At 60.0% G+C, this 18,605-nt stretch overlaps 8 protein-coding genes across 8 annotated transcripts; 4 read left to right on the top strand and 4 right to left on the bottom strand.

Moving 5' to 3' along the window:
• Positions 1–99: 99 nt before the first annotated feature.
• GGTG_07929 (dihydroxyacetone kinase) lies at positions 100–2,530 on the top strand. The gene is made up of 3 exons (XM_009225760.1): positions 100–965; positions 1,065–1,902; positions 1,969–2,530. The coding sequence occupies exons 1-3, from the start codon at positions 510–512 to the stop codon at positions 2,460–2,462; spliced, it is 1,788 nt and encodes a 595-aa protein (XP_009224024.1). The 5' UTR covers positions 100–509; the 3' UTR covers positions 2,463–2,530.
• GGTG_07928 (small nuclear ribonucleoprotein Sm D2) lies at positions 2,388–3,623 on the bottom strand. Its single transcript, XM_009225759.1, has 4 exons — positions 3,488–3,623; positions 3,387–3,419; positions 2,986–3,243; positions 2,388–2,851 (listed from the first exon to the last, which is right to left on the bottom strand). Exons 1-4 carry the CDS (start codon positions 3,505–3,507, stop codon positions 2,809–2,811), a joined length of 354 nt encoding a protein of 117 aa, XP_009224023.1. The 5' UTR covers positions 3,508–3,623; the 3' UTR covers positions 2,388–2,808.
• Positions 3,624–3,721: 98 nt separating this feature from the next.
• GGTG_07927 (3-hydroxyisobutyryl-CoA hydrolase) lies at positions 3,722–5,864 on the top strand. Its single transcript, XM_009225758.1, has 2 exons — positions 3,722–4,033; positions 4,123–5,864. The coding sequence occupies exons 1-2, from the start codon at positions 3,902–3,904 to the stop codon at positions 5,488–5,490; spliced, it is 1,500 nt and encodes a 499-aa protein (XP_009224022.1). The 5' UTR covers positions 3,722–3,901; the 3' UTR covers positions 5,491–5,864.
• A 3-nt stretch (positions 5,865–5,867) lies between these two features.
• GGTG_07926 (hypothetical protein) lies at positions 5,868–11,390 on the top strand. Its single transcript, XM_009225757.1, has 2 exons — positions 5,868–7,039; positions 7,137–11,390. The coding sequence occupies exons 1-2, from the start codon at positions 6,889–6,891 to the stop codon at positions 10,919–10,921; spliced, it is 3,936 nt and encodes a 1,311-aa protein (XP_009224021.1). The 5' UTR covers positions 5,868–6,888; the 3' UTR covers positions 10,922–11,390.
• A 433-nt stretch (positions 11,391–11,823) lies between these two features.
• GGTG_07925 (hypothetical protein) lies at positions 11,824–12,636 on the bottom strand (the record flags this gene model as incomplete). Its single annotated transcript, XM_009225756.1, has 1 exon — positions 11,824–12,636. The coding sequence occupies one exon, from the start codon at positions 12,634–12,636 to the stop codon at positions 11,824–11,826; it is 813 nt and encodes a 270-aa protein (XP_009224020.1).
• A 78-nt stretch (positions 12,637–12,714) lies between these two features.
• On the bottom strand, positions 12,715–13,219 carry GGTG_07924 (hypothetical protein; the record flags this gene model as incomplete). The annotated part of the gene is made up of 3 exons (XM_009225755.1): positions 12,715–12,797; positions 12,888–12,990; positions 13,070–13,219. The coding sequence occupies 3 exons, from the start codon at positions 13,217–13,219 to the stop codon at positions 12,715–12,717; spliced, it is 336 nt and encodes a 111-aa protein (XP_009224019.1).
• A 2-nt stretch (positions 13,220–13,221) lies between these two features.
• Positions 13,222–15,273, bottom strand: GGTG_07923 (alpha-N-arabinofuranosidase C). The gene is made up of 3 exons (XM_009225754.1): positions 15,080–15,273; positions 14,563–15,002; positions 13,222–14,474 (listed from the first exon to the last, which is right to left on the bottom strand). Exons 1-3 carry the CDS (start codon positions 15,184–15,186, stop codon positions 13,516–13,518), a joined length of 1,506 nt encoding a protein of 501 aa, XP_009224018.1. The 5' UTR covers positions 15,187–15,273; the 3' UTR covers positions 13,222–13,515.
• Positions 15,274–16,012: 739 nt separating this feature from the next.
• On the top strand, positions 16,013–17,913 carry GGTG_07922 (MFS hexose transporter; the record flags this gene model as incomplete). The annotated part of the gene is made up of 5 exons (XM_009225753.1): positions 16,013–16,039; positions 16,119–16,240; positions 16,336–16,554; positions 16,667–17,361; positions 17,432–17,913. The coding sequence occupies 5 exons, from the start codon at positions 16,013–16,015 to the stop codon at positions 17,911–17,913; spliced, it is 1,545 nt and encodes a 514-aa protein (XP_009224017.1).
• Positions 17,914–18,605: the final 692 nt, after the last annotated feature.

Below are 18,605 nucleotides of genomic sequence, written 5' to 3'. Positions count from 1 at the left end.
CTCGGAAATGTGCTTGATGAAGCTCCATACCTGCCTGTTCAGGCAAGTCTTGCCGCTCACTCGCAAGCCCCCATAGCCATATCCAAACTTTGGGGGTCAAACCCCGCATTCTTGGGGGTTCCAAGACCTAGGCCCGAAATTCGGCAGGAGCTCCCCGACCGACTTCTCGCCGAGGAGGAGCTTCCCCCGCATCGCTCGTCATGCCACCAGCTGCCAATGCTTTTCCGAGCTGCCGGGTGCCACAGGCACAAGGCCTCGGGCAGTTGGTTTGCTGGGAAGGCTGCGGGGATATAATGGGGCCGACCTCCCCTCCCCATCGAGGCGTTCCACCCAGGGGGGACGACGGATCGTAAGACTTGAGCCTGACGCAAGAAAGCTCCTCGATAATACGCGACCGGCTTGAGCTGCGCGAGGTACTCTTATTCAGGCCAAGGCCAGCCAGAAGGCATCACAAAAACCACGCCTTTCCTGTAAAACCAGCGGGTCTCCGCGCGCCTAGGGCCGTCAGAATGTCGGCCAGACACTTCATCAACGACCCGACCCTGCTGGTCAACACGGCCCTGCGCGCCGTGACGCTAACCAACCCCAGGACGGCGCTAGACGAGGCCAACAAGATCGTCTACCTGCGCCCGGACCCCGCGCAGAAGCAGCCCGTGGCCATCATCAGCGGCGGCGGCTCAGGCCACGAGCCGTCGTTCGCGGGCATGGTCGGCCGGGGCCTGCTGTCGGCCGCCGTCGCGGGCACCATCTTTGCAAGCCCGTCGACGGACCAGGTGCGCATCGCCATCACCGGCCGCGTCGACCATGCCGACAAGGGCGGCGTGCTCGTCACTGTCATGAACTACACCGGCGACATCCTCAACTTTGGCGTCGCCGTCGAGAAGGCCCGCGCGCAGGGCGTCGACGTCGAGATGGTCGTTGTCGGCGACGACGTCGGCGTCGGCCGCGCACGTGGCGGCAAGGTCGTACGTAACTACCACACCCCTCTACCCCCCTGCCGTTTCGCTTGCACCCTGGGAAACACACACTATAGCGAGCGACGGCTGATTCAAACCGACCAACAGGGCCGCCGCGGAATCGCAGGCACCGTGCTAGTGCACAAGGTCAGCGGCGCGCTGGCCGCCAGGGGCGCCTCGCTGAGCGAAGTCGCCCGGGTCGCTCGCCTGGCAGCGGCGAACCTGGCCAGCGTCGGCGCCAGCCTGGAGCACGTCCACGTCCCGGGCCGTAAGACCATAGGTGACGACGACGGGCTGGCCCAGGGCGAGGTTGAGATAGGCATGGGAATCCACAACGAGGCCGGGTCCGGGCGGGACCGGCTCGAGCTGCCGGCGCTGGTGGAGCGCATGCTGGCGCAGCTGCTAGACCAGAAGGACCAGGACCGGGCCTTTGTGAAGATGGCAAGCGGCAGCCCAAAGGTGGTGCTCATGGTGAACAATCTCGGCGGCGTCAGCGTGCTGGAGATGGGCGGCGTCACGGCCGAGGTGGTGGCGCAGCTGGAGAAGACGTGGGGCATCCGGCCCGTCAGGATCCTCAGCGGCACCTACATGACGAGCCTGAACGGCAACGGCTTCAGCATCTCGCTGCTCGACGCCGGCGTCGACGCGGGCATCGAGGGCGGCGTGAGCCTAGTGCAGCTCCTCGACGACCCTTGCGAGGCCACGGGCTGGTCGGCTCCCATCTCGGCCGAGTCGTGGGGCTCCAAGAACTCGGCCACAAGGGAGGGCAACGCCGACGAGCAGAAGGAGGTCCAGCCGAGCGGCCTCAAGATTGATGCCGCCGCAGCCCAAAAGGCGCTCACGGCGGCGCTGGAGAGGGTCATCTCAGTAGAAGCCGAGGTTACCGAGTACGACACCGTGGTCGGGGACGGTGACTGTGGCATCGGTCTGAAGAGGGGTGCCGAAGGTACGTGCATTTTGCAAAGGAGGACAACAGCGTGAAAACAAGCAAAGCTAACCCAGGTCCGCCCAGCTGTTCTCCAACACCTCGCCAGCAAGCCCCTTTCGGGCGACGCCGCCGTCGACGTTGCAAATATCGTGGCCATCGTCGAGAAGTCCATGGACGGCACCTCGGGCGCTCTCTACGCCATCTACCTGAACGCCCTCGTGCGCGCCCTCAAGGACGTCGCGGCCCGCGAAAAGGCGACGGCGGCGACGCCGCAGGTCTGGGCCGAGGCCCTGAAGCGCAGCTCCGAGGGCCTCAGCGCGTACACGCCCGCCAGGCCCGGCGACCGCACCCTGGTCGACGCTCTCCACCCCTTTGTCGAGACCCTGAGCCAGACGGGCGACCTGGCAAAGGCAACGCTCGCAGCGCGCGAAGGTGCCGAGAGCACCAAGGGCATGCAGGCCAGCCTTGGAAGGTCCGTCTACGTGGGCGGCTCCGGGTTCGAGCAGGTGCCGGATCCTGGTGCATGGGGGCTGGCGAGTTTCTTCTTGGGTCTGGCAGGGCTGCCGCAGGAAAAATAGGTGCCGCTACTTGGTAGCAGGAGTGATACCTTACGTTCTCGATATCAATACATGATGATTTGGTTGCATGATGCGTTGATCGGTAGTCGTGGCCGACTACCTACCCAGCCAGCCTTTCCTGGGCTCTACGCCTTCCACATATTTCTGCACTGTGCATGAAGAATACTGGATATCCAGTCAGGGAGGAATCGGGCGCCATCGCTGCCTTTGCCCTCGAGATTTTGTTTGGTATGAACGCCTTTTATGCCCGAAACAGAGGTCCCGCGCAAATACAGAGCCACAGAATCTCAATAGACCACTGATCATGAACCGTGAAAGTTGAAAGCCAAGAGAACAGAGGGATATATCAGCTCAGAAGAACCAGAATAACCGAGTCACCTCTTAGGAACCTATTTGCAGTCGGATGTTAGCAGTGGTCTGGTAGAGGCGCAGCGCCACGGAAAGCAGCGCACGGGTTGTTCAATAAGTTGTAATGCAGGGCGGGGGAGGGAGGGCGGTGAACGACTGAAATGAAAACCCATACATTTTGCTGATGAAGCGGTCCTTGTTGACCGGCCTGCCCTTCTTTCCGTTCGCCAGTCGCGGCGTCTCCGTCCACATCTCCTTCACGTTCTCCAACACCATGTTGCAGTGGCGGTCGAACGCCTTGACACGCGCAAGCAGCTTCCGGTTGTTGCGGATCGATATTAGGACCTGTGCGTGGCTGCGCACTGCGGTCTGCAGAATGGAGAGCGGCCCGGCGCTGAACTCATGCTCCTCGAGCTGTGCGATCTCGTACTCGCTGTCATCGTGGCGGGGCGGGGTCAGCAGCTGGACGGCAAATGGCGCCGGCGCGCCAAAGTAGGGCTAGAGGGGAGGTCTCGGTGCGGCGGCAATGCGGCCGCTGGGTGCGCCGCGGGGTGGCGGGGGTCGGCGGGAACATACGTGAGCTCGTTTCGCGGCTTCGTGAGCAGTTCTCTGGATGGCTATGTTAGTACGAGAAAGAATCTGCTTTTGTTCTGCCGGTCGGGAGGAGATATCCTTACTGAATCTTTGTGTCAGCCATGACTGCGCGTGTGTGTGTGTGTGCGTGATGCCTCTGGTCGCAAAGCTAGCTGAGGAGGGGATTCTAGTTGCGGAGAGTTGGAAGATCTGCCCGAGCTCTGATAATTGAGAACGCGATGAGGCTGAACTCGGTGAGGGACAGGTGGAGTGGGTACCGCAAAGCCACATCCAAGAGCTGGGGGAAGCGCGGCTGGGATCGGTGAAATTTGCGGCAAGCACCGGCCAAACTGAAGTGCACCCTATCAAACCCATTGACCCGATCAAGACCGAGCAGGTAGAAGCAATTGCCGACCTCAGCACAATCCCTCAATGAGAAGCTCTGCAGCTGCGAATTGCCGAGAAGCCGACTCTTCCGACGAGTTTCTATCCCCGGGCTGGCCTCGTTTCCGACTTTGATGTTTTCCAAAGCTCTGTTCAGCAGAGCGGCCTCGGCAGCGCCGTGTGCCACCCCCAAGGCCTGGAGAGGCTGCTTCGCAATGCCACTGAGGGCAAAGATCGTAGCTCGGCAGCCGGAGTCCCGATCACGAGTGCGTTGGCAACATGCATGCTAGTCCCTCCCACCACGAAGAACGAAGAACCTGGAGCAGCAAGCTCACGCAGCCTTCCCCGCACACAGATGTCGTCGCAGGCCGCGAGCGAGGAGGATGTCCTCTTCAACAGCCACTATGGCCTCCGCACAATCGAGCTAAACCGGCCGGGGAAGCTCAACTCGCTAAACGGCAGCATGATCGAGAAGATAACGCCGCGGCTGCTCGAGTGGCAAAAGTCGGACATGGCCAACGTCGTCGTCATGAAGGGCGCCGGCGACAAGGCCTTCTGCGCCGGCGGGGACGTGGCGGCGCTGGCCAAGAACAACGTCAAGGGGCCCGAGGGCCAGGCCAAGTCGAACAATTACTTTGCGCACGAGTATGCGCTCGACCACCTGATCGCAACTTACCAAACCCCCTACGTGGCCTTCATGGACGGCATCACCATGGGCGGCGGCGTCGGGCTGAGCGTGCATGCGCCGCTGCGCATCGCGACGGAGCGGAGCGTCTTCGCCATGCCCGAGACCGACATCGGCTTTTTCCCCGACGTCGGCGCGTCCTTCTTCCTGCCCCGCATGGACGGCGCCGTCGGCACCTACCTGGCGCTGACGAGCGACCGGCTCAAGGGCGTCGACGTCTTCTACACGGGCATCGCCACGCACTACATGCACTCGACCAGCCTGCCCATGCTGGAGTCGCGCCTGGCCGAGCTGAGGTTTATGGACGACGACCCGCTGGACCTGCGGCTGGCCCACATCAGCGCAACCATCGAGGAGTACGCGACGGGCCTGCCGCACGACAAACCCATGTGCATATCCGGTGACCTGCGCAAGGCCATCGACCGGTGCTTCAGCAAGGACTCGATTCCGCGGATCATCAGCGCCCTGGAGACTGAGGAGCAGGGCCCCGATGAGCCGATCAAGAAGTGGGCCACGCGAACGCTGGAGACGCTCCGCCAGCGTTCGCCGACGGCGGTGCACGTGAGCCTGCTGCAGATGCGCATGGCAGAGGGCTGGTCGATTCGGAAGGTCTTTGAGCGCGAGCACCTGCTCGCGGCCAAGTTCATGGCCTCCCCGGACTTCACCGAAGGCGTGACGGCCAAGCTGATCAACAAGCCGGCCACACAACCAAAGTGGAAGCCAGCCACTCTCGATGAGATCAAGGACTCGGATGTCAGGGCATTCTTGAGACAGCCCGAGCCCGAGGCGACGCCCGAGCCCATCAAGTTCCTCACCGACCTTGACTTTTACCAGTACCCACACCGCGAATTGGGCCTACCCCGTGAGAAGGACGTGCACGACCTTCTCAAGGACAGCATCCCTCGCAGCCAGCATGACATCATCAAACACTTTGTCGACAAGACCAAGGCCAAGTTGGGCGTCAAGGAGGTTGTGAGCGAGATCGTGTACCGGAAGACACAAAAGGGCTCTAACGAGGAGGCGACTTGGATTTACTGATTGAAGAGTCTAATCCTTAACTGTAAAGAGAGATCTGTATAGTTGGATGTATGGAGCGTGTGAATATTGTGACGATATTTGCTGCCGGTTAGTTGGCGCTGTAATTGTGCAAACGAGATTTAACTATATTTTGCGCTGTCGATGCCTTCACTCAGCGTCGACATTCGGCACCCGTGGCGGTGGGGTGGTCGGGGCAGGCTAGCTGTTGGACGTGCAACGAGGTTACGCTTCCTCTGGCCTCGAAACTCGGCTGAGTCATTTGATTTCGCCTGCTGGCGACCGGGGCGTTTGCAGTAGTGGCATGGAGCACCGAAAAATTATAAATAGGAGGCCCCGCTGTCGCGGGGGACCGATAAAAACCGACTGAAATCCCCTTAGCATTTTTCCTGTCTTTTGTCGGCGTTTGGGCTGTTGCCTAACAGCTCAAACAGCTCTCGGATTTTCGAGCTTCCATCTGGTGCGGAAAGCCGGCCATTTGGGACTTGGCAAGGTGTGCTGACGCAACCGCCAATCGAACGGTTTGCACCCCGCCCCAAAACCCCATCCCACGAGTAAGCCTAAAGCGGCGCGCCCCACATCTCCGGCATCTCGCTTCCAAGCCAGGGAGCCCCGGCACAACAACCAAGCACGGGCGCCCGCCCAGGCGCTGACGCCAGGTTCGTGCTGCTGGCGCGTTTTCCCCAGGCGCGTCCGCGGTGCTTCCATGTTCCCTGGCACACCTTGTTCAAACGCTCCGGGCCCCACTTCTGGCGTTCCCGAAAGACACGTCCCGCAGCGCGTAGCTTCCCCTTTGGGCGTGTTTGAAGCTCTCATCACAACGCCCCTCGAGGCTGGATTTGACAATTGACTTTTATCCCGTCACGAATATCACGACAGCATCTCATATCTTTTTTCTTCTTCTTGTCAATTACCGCGACGGCGGGGAATGGAAGCCTATTCCTGCAAGCCATCAAGATCCATGTCGCACCCGCACGAGCCATCGCTACGTCCCTCGCATTTCGTCATCCACTTTTGGCGTCGATTTCTGTCTTAGCCGATTGTCTGCTCCACTGGGCAGCCAAACGCGACCCGTACGCGCTTGTCGCGATCTGGGCCAGGGATCATAATTGCGCCGCACGTCCACCGCCTCCGCCTCAATTGGCATTCGGACCCATTCATATTCTCTCTCAGTTCTCCGGACGACGGTCAAGACCAAATTCTGGGCACCCACATCCACTCATTCCAACTAGTGGTGCTGCCTGACTTCCCGACGACCAAACGCATAACTGATCCCGGTAACGACGACGACAGCAAGGACCAGGCCATTGAAAAGCTTGTCGCTGCTGCTGCGAGTCTATTTTGTCGTTTACGGCCTTCCTCGTCGCCGACGCAGCGACGGAAACGAAGCCACCGACCGATATGGCCTCTTCACCGTTCCCGACCGGCCACAGCGGCAATGGAGGCGGTGGCGGCGGTTGGATGGGTGGCAGCTCACACCCCCAATTCCAACCGCAACCGCCTGCCGCCCCCGAGCGCGACGATTTTGGCATGCAGACCAGGCCGATGGGAGGTAAGGCGCCCGAAATGAAGCCAGCTGGAGATGCTGGGTGATCCCCAGCTCGCCGCGCGACTCGGCTAACCGGCATGGTTGCTGTTCACCGCTGCAGTCAAGGTTCTGTACAGCTTCCGCGACAGCCTAGACAACTGCCTGGCACGCTGGCCGCAGGTCATGCCCATCCAGACCATCCCTCTGGACGAAACGAGCTCGATCGGTGTCGTCGACTTGAGGTTATGCCTACAGGCCATTGCGCAGTGCAGCCCTGAAATCGTTGGCCAGCACGAGATGGACTACACGGTCTATGCCTACGACTACTCAGAAACGGACACCCCGCTGGTCGGACAGGGAATGTTCTCTCGGGGACTCGAGCCATCACAACCGAACGAGGAGCCCAAGATGGTCACTGGCCGGGTGACCAAGAATTTGCTGGCTGTATTTGGCGGCGGCGCCCGTGAGACACTCGAGGTCAAGCTGAAGTTAGCCTCGGTGCCAAAAAGGCAGCCACAACAGCAGCAGTACCCCCAACAACCGCAGCAGCAGGTTATGAACAACGCTCCGACCCCGACCGACACATCTGAATGGAATTCCTTCATCCAGTCGAACCCGAATCTGGGGCAGCGTACCAACATGGGCCCGGCACCCCCAACGAATACTGCGCCATCTCAACCTTACTACTCACAAGTTCCCCGTTCCCGCCCGGGATCTGTTCCTCTCGCCCCGGCGCCCCGTCAGGGCCAGGCACAACCTCCGAACCCGAATCAGCTGGCACCAGGAGCGCCTCAGATGCCCCAGACCCACCCGCAACAAATGCACCCTCAGCCGCACTATCAACAGCAGCTGCAACCTCAGCCCCAGCAGCCGCAGCACGAATACCAAAATCATCAACGTCAGCAGCTTCAGCAGCACCAGTCCCAGGAAATCCCTAGTGATGGCTTTGTGCCGATCTCGGCCAGAACGGGGACTCCAGACATTGTGGAGCCCATGGTGGCACCAGTTGCCAAACCATCCCGGCCTTCTTCCCGAGCCTCGAGGTCAAGGGCACCCACGGGCCGACCACGAGGTCGCCCGCCAAAGAAGAAGCCCGTGGCCGATGGAAACACGTCTGCTGCTGAGGATCCAACAGACGTGGACGATGGGTCCCGTAGAAAAAGAGCCAAGACCACCAAGGCCGACTGGTCTGAGGACAAAGCCCCAATGGAGTCGACCGCTGACTCGTTGCGGGTTGTTGCTGCCACTTCCGGCTCTTTGAGGGCAATGCGGCCTGTGGGTGCAGGAATCGAAGGGGTATCTGGAAGCCATCTGCATGAGGGACCACGCGCGCCCACACCAGTTCCGCAGGGCCCAAACGACAAGAAGCTGCCACGGCAGCGAAAGAAGCCGGCGTCGACACTATCCAGGCGAGACTCCATCACTAGTGCTGATGGTTCCATAATATATCCCAACCTACCAACCGAGTCCAGTATGCAGATGCCAACTCCCCAGGACGCTCGATCGCCAACCGAGTCCATCGCCGCATCAGAACAGGTATACACGCCGGATGAGAGCCCGGCTGATCTAGGTTCCTCCCCGCCGGTTCCCAGGTCGGTAGCATACCCGTGCTCCAGTCCGATGGTTTCGAGCCCTGTCCTGCCACGGCTACCGCGTCCTCAGCAGGATTCGGGGTTCATGAGTGGCGGTATTGAGGGGCCCTTCGACAACGAGGATCTCCTGTCACTACCGCCCCAAGCGCCTCAGTCTAAGCAGGATGATATATCATCTCGGCTGGCTCCTCTTGCGAAGCCAGTACCCAAGAAAGGCGGCAACAGTCGACCGCAGTACCATGGATTCCCATTTCAAGAAGTGACACCTGGCCCTCCAGAGCTTCTTCCAGTCACTAGCCTGTACAACCCGCCCGGTCAGAAGCGGAAGGTAGACGCCAGCGCCCCGAAACCGAAGCGTTTCAATGCCGAGCCCAGAGCTCAAAAAACGGCTGCAGAGGAACCTCAAGATCAACAAACCCCGCCCATGTCACAACTCGTCGATGAGGTCCGACCATCCGTGGAGGAGCCCTCGGCCGACTCGGCCATCACCCGTCTGACACCCGAGGAACCCCTAGAACCGGTCGCCCTTCTCAGGGAAGTCTCTTCCCAGACAAATGTCCTCGAGGAGACCCCATCTGTTCCAGAGCCCGAGCTGCCTGCCATGAAACCTCCCAAGACTGCATCGCGATCGGGCTCGTCAGGGTCAAGGTCCACCCCGGCTGCCCATGAAACAAAATCGGCACCACCAGCAAGCGATCCAGCTGGACCCTCTGCGCTATTGACCCTGCCCCAGGTGTCGTTCTCCGAGGCTCCGTGCCCGCCCAGCGACACGATACAGGAACAGAGCATAGCCAACAAGAACTATGTCAAGAAGCAGACCATTAAGGAAAGGTTAGAGCAAGCCATCGAGTCTGGTGAGATGCCTCCGTTCTGCACCAACTGCGGCGCAATCGAGACGCCTACGTGGCGCAAAATGTGGACCCAGGATCACAAGGGCACTCCCGAGTTTTACGACTACTCTGAGAAGCCTGGGCAGGTGACTGCCATAGACATCCTAGAGCGAGATGGCGAGGGCAAGCCGACGTCGTATCGGCTGGTGAAGAAGTCTCTTGGACCAGGGGAGGATAAGCACAAGTGGGTCGAGATGCTGCTGTGCAACCCCTGCGGCATCTGGCTTGGCAAGTTCAAGAGCCATCGACCCCCTGACCGGTGGGAGAAGGACCAGTCCCGGCTGAACCAGCCCCGCCGAAAGCGAGACCCGTCCAAAGGCTCCAGCAACGGCTCGCGATCCAAGAGACAGCGGACCAAAAACGACCAGCAAACAACTCTCACATCTGAAGCCTGCTACAAGACCGACCCGATCGGACCTAGCTATGACCAGGCCGATGTTGACGAGGAGATGGCCGATGCCTCCCAGACAGCCACCAACGTGGCTAGAAAATCGGGGGAGCGCGTAACTGAACCTACGGGGTCCCCAAACTCGCGGGGCCCGGGATCGACACACTCGAGGGGCAGCGGGACGGCTGACAGCCCAATCCCGGTCGAGGACGATCTCGGGCAAACGCGAAGGCTGCTCTTCCCCTCGCCGAGGAAAGACAACATGCCCAAGGTGCTTGGTGAGATGGCGGTTAACATCGTCAGGACCGGCCCCGAGTTTACGAGGCTCAAGGGTGGCGATAAGGAAGTCGGCCTCGAGGACCTTAAGAAGGTTCCTGTAACGCCCAAGCTACGCGATACCGACATGGCGGACCTCTTTGGCACCCCGCCGGCCCGACCATCCACACCAACCCCCAACGACTCGACATCTGGCAGCGGTCCCTTTAAGACGCCGACGCGCCCCACGCCGAGCCACCGACCGATTACTAGGAGTATTTCGAAGTCGATCCGCTCTTCAGCGAGGGCAATCCCGCTATCTCCCAGTCAGGCCCTGGCCGGCCTGCAGCGCACGCCCTGCAAGACGCCCGGTAGGAGCAGCGTCAGGCAGACGCCTAGCCGTCAGAACCTACACGCGCACTTTGCTCCCGACGACATGAACCTCGGGGCAGGTGGCGTGTGTGATTCGCCTTTCACGGCAACCATCAACCAGCTTCTCTCGGAAGCCAACGACTTCACCTCGGGTTCCCCATCGCATGGCCTTGCTGATCTCGATCAGATCAATGCCCACTTCTCGGCCTCGGCGGCGACCATGGACTTTGGCAGCTACCTTAACACGGACATGGCCATGCCCAGCTCCCCTCCACTTCTCATGCGGGGGGATGGCGTATCCTCGTCGCAGGCCGCGGCTTTCGAGGCCTCGTGGGAGCTGTGGTCGCAAGTCGACAACGATACGGCGCCTACGGATGGCGAGGGCCACTCTGTGGAGGCCCCTGCTTGAACGCCACACAACTCCTCCATTCGCACCCTCTATGTTTTCGTCCGTCTTTAATAGGACTTGGCCCTGGAACAATGTTCCTCAGCCCTTTGCTTTTTTTGTCCTTGGCCTTCTTGCTTTCGAATTGTCTCCCTACTCCTGGGCCCTTCTGCATGAGCCGGCGTTTTATGCCTTGGTGTGTTTGTATTGAAGTCTCAATTTTTTGTTGGGAATATCTAGCTCTCAGGAGCAGAGACTTTGCTTGTTTTGTTTAGGGTTTGCTTAGTACCTTGATCGGGCGATATACCCCCTGGGTTGAGGAAACCGGCCGCTTTTGGCATGCCTTTTTTTTTGTCTGGACAGAGGAAACAAACCCATGACGCAACATGAAAGATCCCATTAGGTAGAATTAGGTAGCTGCTTCTCTTCTCGCATCGCAAAGAAACGAGTAGAAAATCAGATGCAAGAATAAGTCAACTTTGATCACCTTGGCACGTGCTTCACTCTTCGCTTTGGCCGACTCCCGCTCAATACACTAGCGGACGCAATTATGAGGGTACATTCAATATATTCTACATGTCAATTCCCTCTTGGTGTCTGTGGTAGCACATGTCTAGCTAGACCGCCTGTGTCACAGCAGTGACGCCGTCACGCAGGCCGCATGGCAAGGACATGCATACTCACACCCCTCGATGCACCATACGGTGCTTGGGTGCCACGTGGGGGGTTTCCTTGAAGATCAGTTTCCCGATGGTCAGGTGGGAAGTAAGGCCATTTTTGGGAGCATAGCCCGGCGGCAAATCAGGGTATATAAGGTTTTAGTAACGTAGTCTAATTTAAACTTCGCCATCTTGGCTTCACCGCAGCTAACATCACACAAGCACAAGATGATAAGGGGCTCTTTTATCTTGTTAGAAGTCCATTTATTAAAACCTGGGATTTCCAGATTGTCTGAGCACCCGCCAGCGGCCCGCGTCGTCCAGCTTGACGGCGGCGCTAACGCTAACAGTCGCGATGCCGTCGAGGATCGAGTCGAGCAGCTCCGAATCGTCGTAATCGTCACCGTCGTCGGGATTGCCAAGGTCGATATCGGCAGGCTCGTCACGGCGAACACCCTTACCCACGGCCTCGACGTCACGGCGCACGGTCCCCGCGTCCACGTCCACGGCCTTGCCTCGGCGACGGCGGCCAGGGCCTGCCGCCGCCTTCTTCGCTGGCGGGACCGCTTTGGGCGGTGCCGATGCGGTCTCTACAGTCTTGCCCTTGTCGACCACCTTTCTTTTACTATTAGAACCCCCGCCCCTAGTGCGGCGACTGCCCCGGGCGACGCGTCGGGGTGTCTCCTCTTGTTGCGCCTCACTTTCCTTTCTCTCCTCCTCCTCTTCCCAACGTGGCGCTGGAGACAGTGGACGGGTCAGCCCCTCCTCCTTCTCCTCCTCATATGAAGTTTGAGATGGTGAATGCACGTGTGGATTCCGGCCTATGTACGTGGCGGCCGATGACACAGACTCTGCGCGCGATCTGTGACGATGTGGTACTGGCGATTGCGTAGGAGGCAACGATTCCGGCTCGTGGTCCATCTCGTCGGAGCACGAAGACGACGGTGGCGACGGGAGACGTCCGCTGGCTTGCGGCGACGAGCGGTCCGGCTGCTTCTTCTTTTGCTTCTGTTCTTGCTGTTGTTTTTTGTTGTGGTCTTGTTGTTGTTCAGAGCCGGCGGCGGCGTCCGGCCACAGCATGGTGACACGCCTGGCCGGCGCCGGACCTCCTCCTCCCCCTCTCGTCCCTTGGGACGACCCCCCGCCGGCAGAGGACCGTCAATGCTGCTGACTGGGCTCCGACTCGAACATCGGCTTGAGCTTCTGCGCCACCTCGACGACCGACCGGCAGAGGGACATGTCTTGATGTGAAGGGAACGGAGTCGGTCAGTTGTGTTGCGACACAAGGAAGCACATTACCCGGGCCTCGCCGCAGCGCAGATGATACATACCGACGTTGGACCCCAGGTCCATCGAGGTGAGAACCTTCAAGGACAAGTCCGGGTTGACCTTGCCAATGAGCTGGGCGGCGTTGCCGACGAGTAGGTGGGAGTCCTGGTGCGGCCCCATAGTTATCGAGTTAGCAGGCTGAGTCCTCACCGAAAGGTTGAAGGAAGCACTGCGAGCAACATACGCGGTTGAGGCTGGCCGTAATGTTGCCGTCGGCGTCGATCAGGGCGACGTCGCCGCGGAGTTGCTGGACCTTGCCTATCACCATGACATTGCGCCCGACATAGGCGTTCAGCAGGCCGCAGTTGACGCGGGGCGTTGACATCTGATCCATGGCTTCAGTCTGTTTGCGGGGGTTCCTCTCGAGTTTTGGTGTTGTGGGCAGCTCTTTGCTTTTCGCGATTGCTTGAGGTTTGGGCACCAGCAGTTTGTTTACAAGAGAAAAAAAACGACGGTGTGGTTTATGGGCTGGTCAAAAAGCGTGCAGCTCAGCTGGAGCTGAACGCGGGGTTCAGCTCCTCCAAGACGCGCTCCAGGCAGCGGGGAGCCTTGAGCCGGGGTGGGGCTCCAGGCAGCGATGGGATGATGCGCTAACAGGTACAGGGGTCACTTAGGTGTGCAAACTACAATTCAACCCGACTTCCATCGCAACATGGTCAAAGACAGCCTTGGAAAGCTAAATTTGCCCTTCCCATCCCAGCTGCTTTCCTTGATGCCCACAACCTCGTTGCCCTCCGTGTTGACCACGTCGGCAGACTCCCCCGTCACCGTGTACACGTCCACCTTGGCGCCAGCCCCCCTGACCTCGGTCTCGAAGCTTGCGGTCTCGTGGATGTTGACGACGGCCAGGCTAACCCAGCCGTCGCCGTCGACGGACGCGCTGACGTCGAGCCACGGCGCGCCGTCCTCGAGGGCGCCGCGCAGCCAGGCCGGCCGCGTCTCGCCGCCGTAGCTCCCGCAGCGGACGTGGCAGCCGAGCGTCCACCCCCTAACGTGGCGGGCGAAGAGCAGCAGCGGCCACCACGTCGTGTGCCTCAGCAGCCCCGCGGCCGACGTGGTGAGCGGGCTGATGACGTTGACCGACTGCGCGAGGTTGGCCATGCCCACCCAGCGCGACTGCCGCACAAAGACGTTGAGCCACACGCCCACGGCCAGCGCGTCGCTGAGCGTGTACTTCTCCTCGGCCCCCTGCTCCCCCGGCGCCCGCTCCGGGTCCCAGACGTTCCACTCGTCGAAGCAGATCCTCGTGGGCGGCGCGTCCGGGCTGACGTCCTTCTCAACGCGCGCCACCTCGATCATGCCCGCCGTCGCCAGGATGGCGCGCTCAGCGCTCAGCGGCGCAACGGCGTTGGCCAGGTGCGAGGCGGCCGCCGTGTAGATGTGGATCGAGTGCATATCTACCGCCCCGACGCACTCGTTCAGCACGTACTGGTCCCACGACGAGATGCCCGTCTTGCCGCACAGGATCAGCTTTATCGACGGGTCCAGCAACCGCAGCGCCTTGGACCACTGGATCGCCTTCTTTGCGTAGTCCTTTTGCGTCATCTGCTCGATTTGCCACGGGCCCCAGACCTCGTTTCCTAGTGCCCCTATTGGTTTGCCTGCTCAGTCACTCATCCGGCAGGCCGCCTGCCGCTTTACGGGCCGGCAGAGTAGTGAGCGGACAGCCAAGCTTACAGTACTTCACCTTGTACGGCTCCGGGTGCCCGTTCTTTCGTCTCATATTGGCGTAGTGAGTGTCCCCCGTGCCGTTGCAGTACTCGACCCAGGCTAGGGCCTCGTCCAGGGTTCCGGTGCCCATGTTGAGGCACAGGTAGGGTTCGACGCGCCTCTCGCGCCCCTTGCTCAGAAGGTCGAGCCAGGTCATGAACTCGTCGGTGCCGAACTCGTTAGTCTCGACGCCCAGCCACGCCAGCTCGGGCCGGCGCGGGCGCTTGTCGCGCGGGCCCACGCCGTCCTGCCAGTGGTACGTCGCCACAAAGTTGCCGCCCGGGTAGCGGATCACGGGCACGTCGATCTCGCGCAGCGCCTCGATCACATCGGTGCGGAACCCGTTGGCGTCGGCCAGGGGGCTTTTCGGGTCATAAATGCCGCCGTAGATACAGCGGCCCATATGTCTGGTGGTATTAATAGGTGGTTTCACGCGACGCATCGGCACTGCGGCATTCGTAGCTCGGGGAAGGCGGGGGCATACTCGGTGAAGCCACCATAGATCATGCGGTCGATCTTGGAGATCTTCCTGTCTGCATCGACATGGATGATCGGCGTCTCCTCGTCGGAGACCTTGGTAAATGTGGTCATGACAGGCAATCAGCGGCAGTTGGCAACGAAGCGTGCGTGGGTGGTATGCTGGGGATGGGCGAGGGGGTGAATTCAAAAGAGGTTCTGCGGCTCAAAATAACGATGCTGTCACGCCTCCAATTCCTGCGACACAGAGTTTGAGTACCACATAAACACGAGCAGCAAATAAACCCCATGCTCAGAGAATAATCCGATAGTCACCCCACGACATCGGACGACACTCAACCGCAACCGTAGTTCTCCATCTGGTGAAGCATCGTCAGTGGTGGGAATTGATTGATCGGGGCGCGCCCGCTGATTGGCGCGCTTGCGTCGACTTACACCGAGGCCCCTCTAACAACACGCTACTGTGTTTCCCCCACACACGTCTCACTCACTCGCTACCGCAGCGCGGAGAAACCCCAGCAATCCTGACCGAGGTTTCCGACGATTTGGGCGAGGGGAGCCCCGAGGTTCTGGCATGGGCCCGGAGCCTACCCGGGAAATCTGGTCGGGTGGTTCCCCCGCAGTGCGGAGTAGGTAAGCCATCCAGCCAGCCACCTGCTGGAGCAGAGATGTAGGTTTTAGGGCATGGTTGCGCGATGAAACGTTGGCCTCCATGCCATATGATCCTTCGCGGAGGCGTGGCGGCAAGGTAGCAGGAGACGGGAGGGCAGCATAGGCCAGGGTCACATGCCCATTTTGTATATGAGCTGGCATGACTGTCAGCGAGGCCCTTTTTTTTTTTTTGTCATGCCTTGGACATCTCTAGATAACCATATTGGCCACACCCTGAAGCTCGCAGTATCTAAGCCGTCTCTCTAGCACCGCGGTGCTGCCTGGAAAGATGGGGCTCAACCCGCACACATACCAGGTCCGAATACCAACAAGCAGCCCATTGTTGACGCTTTGTGATGCAGTCTTCGCACTAACTCCGACGACCCCGGTAACAGTTTCTCGTCAGCATCTTTGCGTCGCTCGGCTCTGCGTTGTTTGGATATGACCTCGGTGTCATAGCAGAAGTGGTGGGCAGCAGCTCCTACCAGGAGCTGTTCAACCCGACCCCTGCCGAAACGTTAGTTTTGCCCGTGGGCTTATTCTCGTGCACAAGGGACATATGCTGTTGGCTGGTGAAGAGGGCTAACTGAGCAAACCCCCAACACCATGCAGTGGCGTCGTTGTGAGTTTGTTCACAGGCGGTGCCTTTTTCGGTGCCGCCTTCGCTGGGCCGACTGGAGACTGGTTCGGGCGCCGCATGACGATCCTGATCGGGGCCATCATCTTCCTCCTTGGAGGGGCCCTCCAGACGGCAGCTCAGTCCATCAAGTATCTGTGGGCGGGGCGGTGCATTAGTGGGCTAGGCGTTGGGTTTCTGGTCATGATCATCCGGTATGTTGTCTCGTGGTGGTGGTTACATACCCTTTTCGGACTTCAACTAACAGCTCGCGAAACAGTGAGATATTACCAACCCCTTCGTGGCAACTTGTACCTAAATGCTCAGATGGGAAACATCACTAACGTTGCCAACAGCCATCTACCAAGGCGAAATCGCCCACCGCGACATCCGCGGCCGCGTAACGGCGCTGCAGCAATTCATGCTTGGCATCGGCGCCCTGGTCGCCGGCTGGCTGTCCTACGGCACCTTCTCGCTCGAAGGGTCCAAGCAGTGGCGGATCCCGCTGGGGATCCAGAACGTGCCGGCCGTCGCGCTCGCGCTGCTGATCCTGCTCTTCCCCGAGTCCCCGCGGTGGCTGATCGACCACGACCGGGCCGATGAGGGGCTCGCGACGCTGGCGCGGCTGCACGCGGGCGGCGACGTCGACGACGCCTTTGTGCGGGCCGAGTTTGCGCAGATCAGCGAGAGCATCGCCTTCGACCGCGAGCACGAGGCCAAGAGCTACGGCGAGCTGTTCACGTCGCGCAGCTCGTTCCGGCGCCTCTTCATCGCCTGCGCACTGCAGGCGTCGGTGCAGATGACGGGCGTCTCGGCCATCCAGTACTTCAGCATCGCCATCTACAAGCAGATCGGCATCGACGGCCAGAGCGCGCTCAAGTACCAGGCTATCAGCTCGGTCCTGGCGTTGATCGCCCAGGCCATGTGCATTCTGTTTGTCGACCGATTCGGTCGCCGGTGGCCCCTGATCTATGGAAACCTGGTCAACTGCTTGATGTTCCTCATCGCGACGGTCCTCATTGGTGAGTCAAGGCTGAGTTCCCTCATACGCAGACGAGGCAGCGCAAACTTACCGTTATACCCACCCTCCAGCTCAGTTCGACCCCGAAACACACCAAGACGGCGGCGCAGGCTGGGGTTTCATTATCGTGACCTGGCTCTACAACATCAGCTTCTCGGCAACGTGCGGGCCGCTCTCGTGGATCATCCCGGCCGAGATCTTCGACACGCACACGCGCAGCAAGGGCGTCTCCATCGCCACCATGACCTCGTTCGCCTTCAACACCATGATCGGGCAGGTGACCGAGATCGCAATCACAAACATCAAGTGGCGCTACTACCTCGTCTTTGTCGTCTGCAACTTCACCAACGCCCTCTTCTTCTACCTCGTCCTGCCCGAGACCAAGAAGCTGCCGCTCGAGGAGATGAACTACCTCTTCACCAACGCGCCCTGGATCATCCCAGGAGCCGACCGCACAAAGTACAGCGCCGGGCTGGCAGAGGACCTCGAGCGGCGCGCCGACGAGCTGCGCGAAAAGGGGGCTGCGGCCGGAGCCGAGTCAGGTCACGCCTGAGGTGAGGAGAGAGCCAGACGGATGATGTACTAGGCATGAGGGGTTGCAGTCGTAGCTGTGGCTCGGCGACATGGCATTGCCTGGCAGCCTGGCAGCCTGGGCGCGCGGAGTGCCGACAAGGAGGATGGACCCTGGAAACGAAACAACATAAAAGGTTTTGCTATCCATCTGTCAAGGCGAGTCAATGTGGTGTGGACGTGCCACATACAGCGCCTACCGAATTAAGCGATAAAAGCATAGGTTCCAAGGGCCGGCACACAAGCAAAGTCAAAGAGGGGCTTCCTTGGCAAGCATTTCTGTTGTGCGCAAGGTACCTGCACTGTGCACCCAAAAAGGCTTAGCGGCTCCGGGTCGAATTTCCGGATAGAGGGTTAAGTGGATACCAGCTGCACCTGGATGTGCTATCGCGACATGCACCCCTCGTTATGAAGACCCCTCTCGGCCCATGTTGGTGGGGGTGGTAACGAAGGAAAAATTGATGGCCTCGCGATTCGGCTTTTGGTAGGCAGAATTACTAATGGGCTGAATGGATGGAAGAACGTACAGTACACCTGCCAGGCTTGGTACACCTTAGGTCGACGATCCAACTGCCGCTGCATATCATCCAATATTTTGCGCCAAAGACCAGACAAGGGACCAGTCGAGGGACCAACCGTACTACTCCAACAGACGTTAGCGTCCCATCTTTATAT

This window comes from Gaeumannomyces tritici, assembly GCF_000145635.1.
Source record: "Gaeumannomyces tritici R3-111a-1 unplaced genomic scaffold supercont2.4, whole genome shotgun sequence".
NCBI classification, from domain to species: Eukaryota; Fungi; Ascomycota; class Sordariomycetes; order Magnaporthales; family Magnaporthaceae; genus Gaeumannomyces; species Gaeumannomyces tritici.
This window is presented reverse-complemented; position numbering and strand designations above follow the sequence as displayed.